The sequence below is a fragment of the Mizuhopecten yessoensis genome, unplaced genomic scaffold (genome assembly GCF_002113885.1).
Source record: "Mizuhopecten yessoensis strain PY_sf001 unplaced genomic scaffold, ASM211388v2 scaffold11097, whole genome shotgun sequence".
NCBI lineage: Eukaryota > Metazoa > Mollusca > Bivalvia > Pectinida > Pectinidae > Mizuhopecten > Mizuhopecten yessoensis.
Window position 1 is genome coordinate 1557442 of NW_018408878.1, and position 12057 is coordinate 1569498.

The following is a 12057-nucleotide window of genomic DNA, read 5'->3' on the forward strand; positions in this document are numbered from 1 at the left end:
CCTAATAACATAAAACTAGTCAGTACATATTACTATGCTGGGCCTTAATGACATAAAACTAGTCAGTACATATTACTATGCTGGATCCTAATAACATAAAACTAGTCAGTACATATTACTATGCTGGGCCTTAATGACATAAAACTAGTCTGTACATGTTACTATGCTGGATCCTAATAACATATAACTAGTCAGTACATATCACTATGCTGGGCCCTAATAACATAAAACTAGTCTGTACATATTACTATTCTTGGTCCTAATGACATAAAACTAGTCAGTACATATTACTATGCTTGGTCCTCTATGACATAAAACTAGTCAGTACATATTTCTATGCTGGGCCCTAATAACATAAAACTAGTCAGTACATATTACTATAATGGGCCCCAATGACATAAAACTAGTCAGTACATAATTATCTACTATGCTTGGTCCTAATAACATAAAACTAGTCTGAACATATTACTATGCTGGGCCATAATAACAGAAAACTAGTCAGTACATATTACTATGCTGGGCCCTACGTAATAACATAAAATCAGTCAGTACACATTTCTATGTTACCAAGAAAATATTCTTTAATTGATTTTTACTACGAAATCATAATCATTCTTTTTTTATATTCTACTTTTTGCTCTAGAACAAAAGGCAAATTCATCACATTACAAAACTTGAAATATTTATATTTAGTACCGGTAACACCATGTATACTTGTTATATACTTACCGTTAATCTCTGTACCGGATACTTTGTTGTTCAAGTTTTGAACTCTTCCATCCAATTTGCCAACAGTTTCATTTAAATCATTAACTTTTGGTTCCATATAAAGGACAGTTTTATCTAATTTTCCAACAGTTGGTTCCAGTTTGTCTACAGCTTTATCCATTTCTTCAATTTTTGGGTCCAACTTGACTACAGTTTCATCTATTTTTCTAACTTTTGGTTCCAACTCGACTACAATATCATCTATTTTTTCAAATTTTAGTCCCAATTTGCCAATTGTTTCTTCTAATTTTTGAACTTTTGGTTCCAATTTGACCACAGTTTCATCCAGTTTTTCAACTTTTGGTGCCAATTTGGGAACCATTTGGTATGATTTTTCAACTTTTGGTTCCAATTTGTCAATGGTTTCTTCTATTTTCTCAACCTTTGGCTCCAATTTGGCAACAGTTTTATCCAATGTTTCAACTTTTGGTTCTAAACTGACAACTGTGTAATCTAATTTTTCAACTTTTGGTTTCAATTTGACAACAGTTTTATCTATTTTCTTAATTGTTGGTTCCCATTTGACTACAATTTCATCTAGTTTTCCAACTTTTGGTTCCAGTGTTGCTGCAATGTCATCTAGTGTTTTAATTTTTGGTTCCAATATTACAACAGTTTCGTCCATTTTCTCAACTTTTGGTTCCAATTTGACTACTGTTTCATTTACTTTATCAACTTTTGGTTTCAGTTTCATGAATGTTAAATCTAATTTTTCAACATCAGCCACTAACTTGGGAACGTTTTCATCCATTTTTTCAACAACAGATTTCAAATCTGAACTCCTGCTTTCTAAGGAAATTATATTATTTTGCAGCTGAACAATATCAACTAATGTTTTTCTTTCTAATTCTTGGAATCGGGATGTAAGGTTGGCATTGTTGGTGTACAAAATGTATCTGAAACATAAAATATTAAAAAGAATATTAGAGCTAACGTCAATCCAAAAGTTAGTGGGTTTCTCAGTGGGGCGCTTCACTTAAGTATTGATGCCCAAGGTATGTGTGTTGTTCAGTGGGGCGAGTATTGATACCCAATTAAGGTAATGTGTTGTTCAGTGGGGCGAGTATTGATACCCAATTAAGGTAATGTGTTGTTCAGTGGGTCAAGTATTAATACCCAAGGTATGTGGGTTGTTCAGTGGGGCGCTTTACTTATGTATGGATACCCAAGGTATGTGGGTTATTCAGTGGGTCGCTTCACTTAAATATGGGTACCCAAGGTATGTGGGTTGTTCAGTGGGGCGCTTCACTTAAGTATAGGTACCCAAGGTATGTGGGTTGTTCAGTGGGTCGCTTCACCTAAGTATGGATACCCAAGGTATGTGGGTTGTTCAGTAGGGTGCTTCACTTAAATATGGATACCCAAGATATGTGGGTTGTTCAGTAGGGTGCTTCACTTAAGTACGGATACCCAAGGTATGTGGGTTGTTCAGTGGGGTGCTTCACTTAAGTACGGATACCCAAGGTATGTGGGGTGTTCAGTAGGGTGCTTCACTTAAATATGGATTCCCAAGGTATGTGGGTTGTTCAGTGGGGCGCTTCACCTAAGTACGGATACCCAAGGTATGTGGGTTGTTCCGTAGGGTGCTTCACTTAAATATGGATACCCAAGGTATGTGGGTTGTTCAGTGGGGAGCCTCACTTAAGTATGGATTCCCAAGATATGTGGGTTGTTCAGTAGGGTGCTTCACTTAAATATGGAAACCCAAGATATGTGGGTTGTTCAGTAGGGTGCTTCGCTTAAGTACGGATACCCAAGGTATGTGGGTTGTTCAGTAGGGTGCTTCACTTAAATATGGATTCCCAAGATATGTGGGTTGTTCAGTAGGGTGCTTCGCTTAAGTACGGATACCCAAGGTATGTGGGTTGTTCAGTGGGGCGCCTCACTTAAGTATGGATTCCCAAGATATGTGTGTTGTTCAGTAGGGTGCTTCACTTAAATATGGATACCCAAGGTATGTGGGTTGTTCAGTGGAACGCTTCACCTATGGGTACCCAAGGTATGTGTGTTGTTCAGTGGGGCGATTCACTGAAAGACAGTTAAAATCAATTGGAACTATTTTGAAAGCCCTTCATATATGCTACATGCCATAAGCCTGTTCTTTATTAAGAAGTTGCTTAAAAATTCTACCAAATTTCACTCATGTGATCTTGAAAGTGGCATTTCTTTGGAAATCATAGGTCAGATATTAACAAAACATTTTTTTTTAAGTACTACATTGTACCGCTTTACAAAAAACGGATGATGCCAGATTAAAGCTGTGCCATGGCATAAGGTCACGGCCCTATGGGCCAGGTCAGAATTTGAAGGGGAAAAAAAATCCTCTTATTTTCAAACTTTGTGTATTTATATGTTTGACAAATTATTATTTTTTAATTCCAATTCCAATTTGATTTGAATTTTAAAGTTTGAAAATAAATGAAAATAAATCAATATATTGTAAAGGCCTTTTTATTTTTCCCCGTCCCCATAATGTTCTGCGATTTTGATTTCACAGGACCTACTCCACACACATTTCAGTTTCACTGACCTTGGTACAGTGTAGTGCATTAACTTTCTATCATCTTCAAGGGTTGTACATTTTTGACAAAAAATGGGGAGAATTAGAACATTGTGATACAATGTGATTAAAATCATATGTTACATGGCTTCGTTAACTTCGTACTACGCCTGAACATCTGAGTGTGCCGCGGTCAGGGTCACGTTCAGGTGACCTTTATATTTATAAATACTCATTAAATTTTGACCTATCAGAGACCCTCTTTCAAAAGGGCACTCGGAGTTGTAACATATATGGCTGACATTGATGAGAATGATGCGAAAGTTCTAAAGTTATTTGAGATTCATCGTCTGAAACCCGAACAAAAAAAGATATTCGAAGCTTTATTAGAGAAGAAAGACTGTATGGCGGTGTTGCCTACGCAATTATTACCCAATGGGTACGTTTTCCTTGGCGTCGTCGAAACGTTAGTTCCCGCCGCCATATTTGTTTTGGAAAACTAATCTGTTCGATACCCCTCACTATTTATCTATCAACCATGATATTGCGATTCGCAGGCAAACTTTTGCCAGTGAGCCTCTGATTGGTTCATCTAAAGGTCACTTGAACATGACCCTGACCGCGGCACATTCAGATGTTCAGGCGGAGCCATGTAACAGATGATTTTAATCATATTGATTGTGAAAAAAAACCCATTTACAGTACATTAAACTACATGTACATGTAAATGTTTTGCTACTGTTACAAAAACTAACATTAAATTGATTACATCACAGATTCTTTTTTGAATCATAATGAATCATGATGAAGATGTACTACAGAACCTGGTGAGCTAAAAAAGGTACATGTAAACATTTCGTTACTGATACCAATCATATAGAATCATGATGTAGATATGCGACAGAGCCCTACTGTTTAAGTAAACTTATGAATATCATAAATAATGAAGTAACATTTACTTACACTAAAATCCCCAGCACTGACAGCACCACCAGCAGTACAAGTACACCAAGTACTACAGGCCATTGCATGAACCATTCATTTTGCCTCCAAGTCCTTCGACGTTTGTCCTCATGCTCAGTGCTGACCTCATCCATGTCATCTTCACTCTCAGCAGTGTCATCAACCGGACGTTCGGCTGATTGGCCTGTGGGTTTTCAATTCAAAAGATTTTAATTTATTGTCTTAAACTAAAGAATTTTACCACAGGTAAAGCAAATGTCTGTCATTTCCTGTTGGGGTTTCAGCATTGACAGAAAATATCTTAATAGCTACAATGGACAGCTATTAACTAAATCATTATTAGAGTATGTAAGTTTCTTACAAGAACATGTAGGCTCAGTAATATGTATATAACAAAATTTTCTGTAGAAATCTGCCTGGCAGCCTGGTCTGGCATATTGGTAATGCATTGAAAACAAAATATGATAACCGAGTAGAAACAACAGTCACCCCTAGAGTTAAGACAGTGAGAGCAAGTTCGGGACAAGAAATTCACAATTTTTATAATAATTCATGACACATATATATATATAGTAGGACTAGGAATTGTGTTAAAGACAATGCTGACGCTGGGGCTTGAACCCGCGACCCTTAATTGGCTTAAGAATGATTAATATAAGTTGAAATAATTTGTTTCATTATTGTTTTAAAATAAATAAACTTTACATTTAAAATGCAACCAATGTTTCCGCTGAATATCTAGGTTATCTTTCCGTATTGTTCCACCTAGTACTAGTATTAATACCCAGACTCCTCTGCCCCGGCAAAAACACTTGTGTCGTCAGAAAGCTACGTTATCGCAGCTAGCTTCCACCTTGTTGAAAAGCGACTAAATGCAGACCAGCAAATATGTATCCTATGTTATACTCCACAGAGACCAAAATGGCTTTAATGCGGAGGATTAGTATCCGAATCAGTAATCTTTTTTAAGATTGCGACTACGGACTTGTATATATAGATAATATAGTAGTTCAGCAGGTGATTTGCAACACATTATTAGTATTGAAGTAATAATTACCTTCTGTCTTGGTCTTGCAAGCCGTCACATGGTTGACTATATCATAATGTCGCTGGACAGGTCAGGTCAAGTAATATAGCTCACAATACTAGTAAATATGTATCTGGCACGGTACCCAACAATATGCGAGGTCACCGAGAAACTGTCACTACTATAAGTAGAGCACACTGTAGGAATAAGGGGTTACAATGTCTACAATATGCAGAGCACAATAAGCCGTCCGTACAGTCTGGAGTCCTGGAAGGAAGAGAGTTGGGGTCAGGGAATACTCACTCAAGCAGCACGGGGTCTCTGGCGTCTTACTTACGGTAGAAGCCCGGATGACGTAATGTCAACAGACCCTCGACACTACATTCCTCCCAACCTTATAATGAAAGTCCTTTGTTCTGGGAGGTCTTGAATTGGCGAATATCCTGATCCTTAATCAAAGTTCCCACAAACTATAAGCCTGTGTTTTTAACAACATGTTCTACTACTGGTTGCTGCTCCATGAAACATGGAATTAGAAACAACTGCCGGTCCAACCAGTAATATTCAGTTTCAGGAGAAGCAAGATGTAATTCCCCTTGCTCAGGTTCCGTACCGTCCGTCAGGTATCTGATCCTGAACGGTACACCTATTCACGTGAAACTGACTGTCCTGGAACTCAACATCAGAACTTGATTCATTAACTCTCAGTTCCACTGATAAAGTGGACAAACTATCTGGAGACATGGCCTTCAGTACTGGCTCAGTTGTCGGCCGGCTGTCATGGCTACCACAATCAGGGTGTCTGTAACCAAGAGTGACCTGGGAAACTGTGCTATCCTGATGTTTTCCCAAGCCGGTTGACCTTCAAACTGAGAGGATTGGGTCTAACTGGCATGCATACCCTGAGGGTATACAAGAGAACTTAAACCACTCACGGAAAATCGACCCCTGGCATGAGGGTTAAGTATACTGTCCACAGAGGGCTCCTTACGGCAGTTCACCTGACCTATAAGCTCAGGACACTCCCTAGGATTTCCTCCGTCTGGCCTTGAGGGTTACGTTTCAATGTGGCCACAACAATCCTGCAGGACTGGAAACTCTGGTCCACGCAAGGAGAACTGTCCGTCAGGTTCTTAATGTCCTCCACTGCTATAGCAAACTCGTCCCCTTATTTGTCTGCATGCATGCTGACAATAACTACAGACTCCACAGGGTAACTTCTCGGGTCTGATCCCGACAACATAGGATGGACCATTCACCGTGCCAACTGTTCCTGTGGGTCTTTAAACCGTAGTAGCCAAGTTAAACTAGAGTGGTCTGTCCTGACGGTAAACTGTCTTGTAAATCTCACAATACTGAGAAGCTCCTTCGGGGAGTGCACTATTTCCTCTGCTCCGGGGTTAGAGAGAAACTACTATAAGCAATAACCTTCTCCTCCCCCTCTTAAACTTGAAAGTCACCACCTTGCGTAATGATTCAAAGGCGTTCTGCTGCACATCTCCCCAATGGAACTTGTTTTTTCCAGTAAGACTATACAAGTGTTGAGATAACTCGGCAAAACTTTTCACAAAAGTCCGGTGGTAATTCACCAAGCCGAGAAACCTCCCTACATCCTTCCAATTATTGAACTGGCCAGTTAGCTACTGTTTCGGTGTCACGTTCTGACATGGCTAACTGGTTTATACTTACCATGAGGCTACGGCATTCTACCTCAGACCATGGACTTCTGATCTTTGTTGTAAGCGGGTTTATCACTGGCTGTCTTGTACTTTCGTCCAGCCCAGTTTCTCTGCAAGCTTGTTGATAGCCTTCTCTGTCATCTCCTCCATTCTGGAGTCGCTCGCAGATACTGCATTGACGTTTCCAGTAACATCTTGATCTTTGCGCTTACCCTTTTTATTGTCCATAGCTTGACTGACATACTGAAAGTGTTTCATCAGATTAGTCGCATCCTCCATTGATCTTGGATGGCCCAGACAGGCATGTTTACCTGCTTCCTTGTCTGTGGCTCCTTGACAGTACTTGGCGATAGCTTCAGTACAGCCATATTTTTCCGGTAGGTGGCGGAAAGCTGGAGTGGCTAGAGTCATGACTCTATCTGCCCATTCATCTAAGGGCTCGTCTTGGCGTTGATTGGCCTGCTGAAATTGTATCCTGGCCGTCTCTGTTAATTCTTTGGCGCCAAAACGAGTCTCCAGCTTACGCATGATTTCCCGGAAAGAATGGCAGCTTCCCATCTTTGTGACTAGGGTGAAGTAGTCCAACGCCTTTCCTTCTAATGCCCATCCAAGATAATCCCGAAACTGACTGTGTGACCATTCGAGGACGTGTCTGTAGCTGTCAAACTTCTGCTTGAATGACAGCCAATTAGTTTTACCATCAAACTTCAGATTTTTGGGTTATTTCATAGGATTTCCCCTTCTGGATGAATGTTCATGGTAGTCCTCAGAGTAGTCGCCGTCACTGGAGGTATCAGAGGAATCAAAGTAAAACCGTGACCTACCTCTCCCCTCACTATCATGATGACCTTGTCCATGTCGACGTCGGGCATGCGACCTATTCTTCCTGTTTCTATGACCGTGACGAGATTTAGCCCTATAAGAGCTGTGTCCTGTCCTACAAGGACTGTGTCTACGGCCATGTCTGTCCCTTGATGGTGTTCTTGAGGACCTCCCAGCATACCTCCCTGATGGCCTCGACCTAGATTTTGACCTCAAGTCATATAATGACTCCGAGGGCGAGGGTGACCTTGAAGGGGTTCTGTATTTATGATGGCTACCCCAGTGTTTTCCCTCATAAGGTTTCCCTCGTGTCTGGTCCGATACCAAACCTCGGCCATCAGTGTTGTCCTGTGACCTTTGGTGGTCTCTATGCCTAGATGATACCATCTGTGTACCAGGAGCCTCTGTATGTTTCCTATCAATAGGAACTATATCCGGTGACCTTGACCTTGATGACCTGGAGCACTGACTTGATGTATAATGTCGGTGCTTGCCTTTGTCAAGGTTCCTCGGACTCCTCACTGGCATGTCCTGGTAAACAGTCGGACTTAATGGACAACTGGGCTGGTACTTGTCCTCAACGGCTAAATTGCTGCTTCGCATACGTATCAGCTCTTGATACATTTCATGCATCCTGGAGGAACTTGATACATACGAATATCCAGATTCAGCTGTGCTGTGCTCCACCATCTCCTGTTTAACACCATGTTTAGACAGAACCTTATATCTGGCTCCCTCGTCCCTTGATAAATTTCGGTATGGAACCTGGGGGAAATCAGCCATGTATGGGTTCTGTTCTTGTGCAGGTCTTGGCTGCTTACCCTGTAGATTTGTTGGTGACCATGGGTCAGTGCTGTTGTCCACATCAGGGCAATAGGTATCAGCCTCCTTACCTGCACCAGGTTTAGTGGTGTGTGCAACGGGTTGGGCAACATGGGGTGAGGCAACACGGGTAGGGGTCCGTATTTGGGCTGTATATGGGGGTTCAACCGGTACTGAACGTAACATCTGTCGTTCCCTTACTGGTGGGGCTGCTAGGTCATCTGTCCCTTGTTGGGGTGTGGTAGCACCCATATCTGATGGTACATGTCCTAGCAGATCTCTTAAATTCTGTGACTCAGAATGTTGGCTGTCCGGCACAGGGATATTGTTCTCAAAATCTATAAGATTTATGAGGGTCCCTGTCCATCCTCCTCCCACCAAAAACTGATGTAAACTCACTCACTAGGGGCATTGAAATGAACCCAAATTGTTCCTGAATTTCCATAATTCTGGCAGCCCTCCTAGGCCCTATGCCTGGAAGTTGCCTCATTTCCATTTCTGTTGCAGCGTTGATATTTATCAAAAAGTGTTGGGCCATGTTGTTTTTATTAATTAATGTTCTTTTAAAATGTTGTCAGTTTTTTCCTCTCTTTCCAAAATAACTGCCGTAATTTCCGGATATCTGATACAAATATCGGAATGAAAACCGCGTGACCACGTGACTACTACAACAGGTAAAAATCAGAAAAATTCCGACTCAAAGCTGTTGAATTATCAGAAATACAGCGCGAATAAATTCCACACTAAAAGGCAATGCTATCCTAGCACTTCTGACACCAATGAAGTAATAATTACCTTCTGTCTTGGTCCTGCAAGCCGTCACATGATTGACTATATCATAATGTCGCTGGACAGGTCAGGTCAAGTAATATAGCTCACAATACTAGTAAATATGTATCTGGCACGGTACCCAACAATATGCGAGGTCACCGAGAAACTGTTACTACTATAAGTAGAGCACACTGTAGGACTAAGGGGTTACAATGTCTACAATATGCAGAGCACAATAAGCCGTCCGTACAGTCTGGAGTCCTGGAAGGAAGAGAGTTGGGGTCAGGGAATACTCACTCAAGCAGCACGGGGTCTCTGGCGTCTTACTTACGCTAGAAGCCCGGATGACGTAATGTCAACAGACCCTCGACACTACAGTATGTATACATGTACCTCTGGGTGCGACGACATCGTCAACATCGCTCGTGCTGCCTGGTCCTTTGTTCCGCCGCCTGCAGGCAGACATATTGCGTCAATGATTCTTGTAACTGACAACAGTAACTGAATGTCTCTGTTTAAAATATGTCACCGTTCAGACAGTTGTTAAAATAACAACAGAAAGGTTAGATGTTGACGACAGGCCTGGTCGCCGGCACGCTTCGACTTATGAGAATTCTTGGAATTCCTACTTTCGCTTTCGATTTAGTGCAATCGGAAACATATTGTTTTCCGTTTTAAGAAATAAAACTTGACCTATCACTTATTACAACATAAATCATAACGTTGTTAATGCATTGGGTAAATATTTTCGTTCAAAAGATATAGAAAAAAGGAAGACAAAGGCATGCACTAAAATACGTCATAGGGGAATTTACACCATAGATAGGATTTTTTGCACGCCATAGCAAAATGTAAGTGTTGTATTCACGAAATAGTTCGATTTTTTCATTGGTATACACATTTAACACGTTCAGGTAAAGTATCATTAAAAAAAGAGTGTAGTTTGTTTGAAAATCGATCTTAATTACGAAGCACTTTACACTAAAAAATACGCCTTAGTGTTTTTTCACGCCATAACAAAATATAAGAATTATTTTCAGCAAATAACTGGTTTATTCCTGTGGTATATATCTTAAACAGGTTGTGGTAAAGTTTCATTCTTAAAAAAATGTATTTTGTTAGGAAATCGACAAAAAATGGATCGCAATTCAGAAGTCAATTTCAAGGGAAGTAACTCTTACATTTGCAAAATACGCCATAGCAGTGAACAAGACAAGACTGTTAATTACTAGACTTGAAACACGATTTATTTGTTAATGTAAACATGGAATAAATTACAGACAACTATGAAACATAAATTGATTACATTTTAAAATGGTTTAGAAATGTCATATACATTTAAGAGTTTATTTACAACAGTTTATTTCTAACACCTATAAATAATAATCACAAAAACATTAAAGAGAATAAAACATTTTTTAAATATTATTAATATATATTAATTGTATTTAATGAAATATAAATTAATTACACATGTACAATACAATTTATTTATGAATGCAAACATAGAGTAATTCACACACAGCTTTGAAACAGAAATTAATTAAAATTCAAAATGATTAGACATGGACATATATTTTATGTAAATCTTACACATTTTTGTAAGTTATTACTTATGAATGAAATTAAAATAATTACCATAATCAAAGTACTTCATCAGTTAATAACAAATAATTTTTTTTTTTTTTGTATAACTCTTGGACATATGAAATGTTTCCAGACTCAACGACGAGGACGTGGTTCCACATTGAGTCCAAATAATCTTATTAAGCAATAATTTCAAGTCAAAATTTATTTAATGATCAAATGACAAAAAAAACACCACTTTATTTGATCAACATGTTTAATGCAATGAAAAAAATAAGTCCTTCAGAAATCATTCAATTTATTTCTAAAATATAAAAATACTATTAAATCATCGATATGCAATTCCCATGTCTAACCATTCCTAACATATGTTTGTCCTATATCCTATATAAGTGAACTAGCTACAAGGGTGTGGACAATGTCCAAAGGTACGCAGTGCAGTCCCCAAAATTGCACTCTTGCAGTCTAGCCCTTATAACGTGGTTAAATGGTATGCATAAGAATTAGATAGCAATGAATTTTACATATTTTATAATAAACAAGAGGCCCATGGGCCTTAACGGTCACCTGATATATTTATACAGAGAGTTGATTTTTGTTTTTAAAATGAACAGAAGTATTATTCAAAGTGACAAAAAACAATAAAACCACCTTATTCAATATCTAGTATGCAGATTTAAGACTGAAAAGTATTTGAAACTAGTACCTCTTATTCTAAACAAGGAAAATGAAGACATTTTATTTTAGCACACAGACTCCATTGGGCCCCACCCTACAGCCCTTGAGGGTAGGGATGGCTCAAAATTTCTAAAAGTATCAAACTGTCAACTTAGGGTTTTAATTCCAATCAAATTATCAACATGTAATATTCAAAGTATCATTTGCCATTAAAAATCATAACAAATTCTGCCCCCCCCCCTCCTTCCCAGGGGGAAACGCGAGACCCCAGGGTCATGAAATTCACAATTTTAGTAAAGCACCTTAAGACCCTTACATCTATGAAGAGTATTTGATTCCACCATATCTGGGTCTTGAGAAGAATATTTTTGAAATTTCGGTCAATTCAACCCTTTTTGGCCCCACCCATCAGCCCCGGGGGGTCAGTCAGGGCTGATATG

The 12057-nt window shown here is 39.3% G+C and overlaps 1 protein-coding gene across 5 annotated transcripts in view; it reads right to left on the reverse strand.

The window, feature by feature from the left end:
* LOC110465672 (golgin IMH1-like) overlaps positions 1–9959 on the reverse strand; it is a 31672-nt gene extending 21713 nt beyond the window's left edge. For 2 of the 5 annotated variants that reach the window (XM_021521635.1, XM_021521634.1), the window contains exons 1-3: positions 9746–9959; positions 4232–4415; positions 730–1664 (exon numbers count right to left, since the gene is read on the reverse strand). In XM_021521635.1, the coding sequence (XP_021377310.1) occupies positions 730–1664; positions 4232–4415; positions 9746–9818 (1192 nt within the window). In that variant the 5' untranslated portion in view covers positions 9819–9959. The other 3 variants (XM_021521637.1, XM_021521638.1, XM_021521636.1) reach the window with 3 other exon arrangements.
* Positions 9960–12057: the final 2098 nt, after the last annotated feature.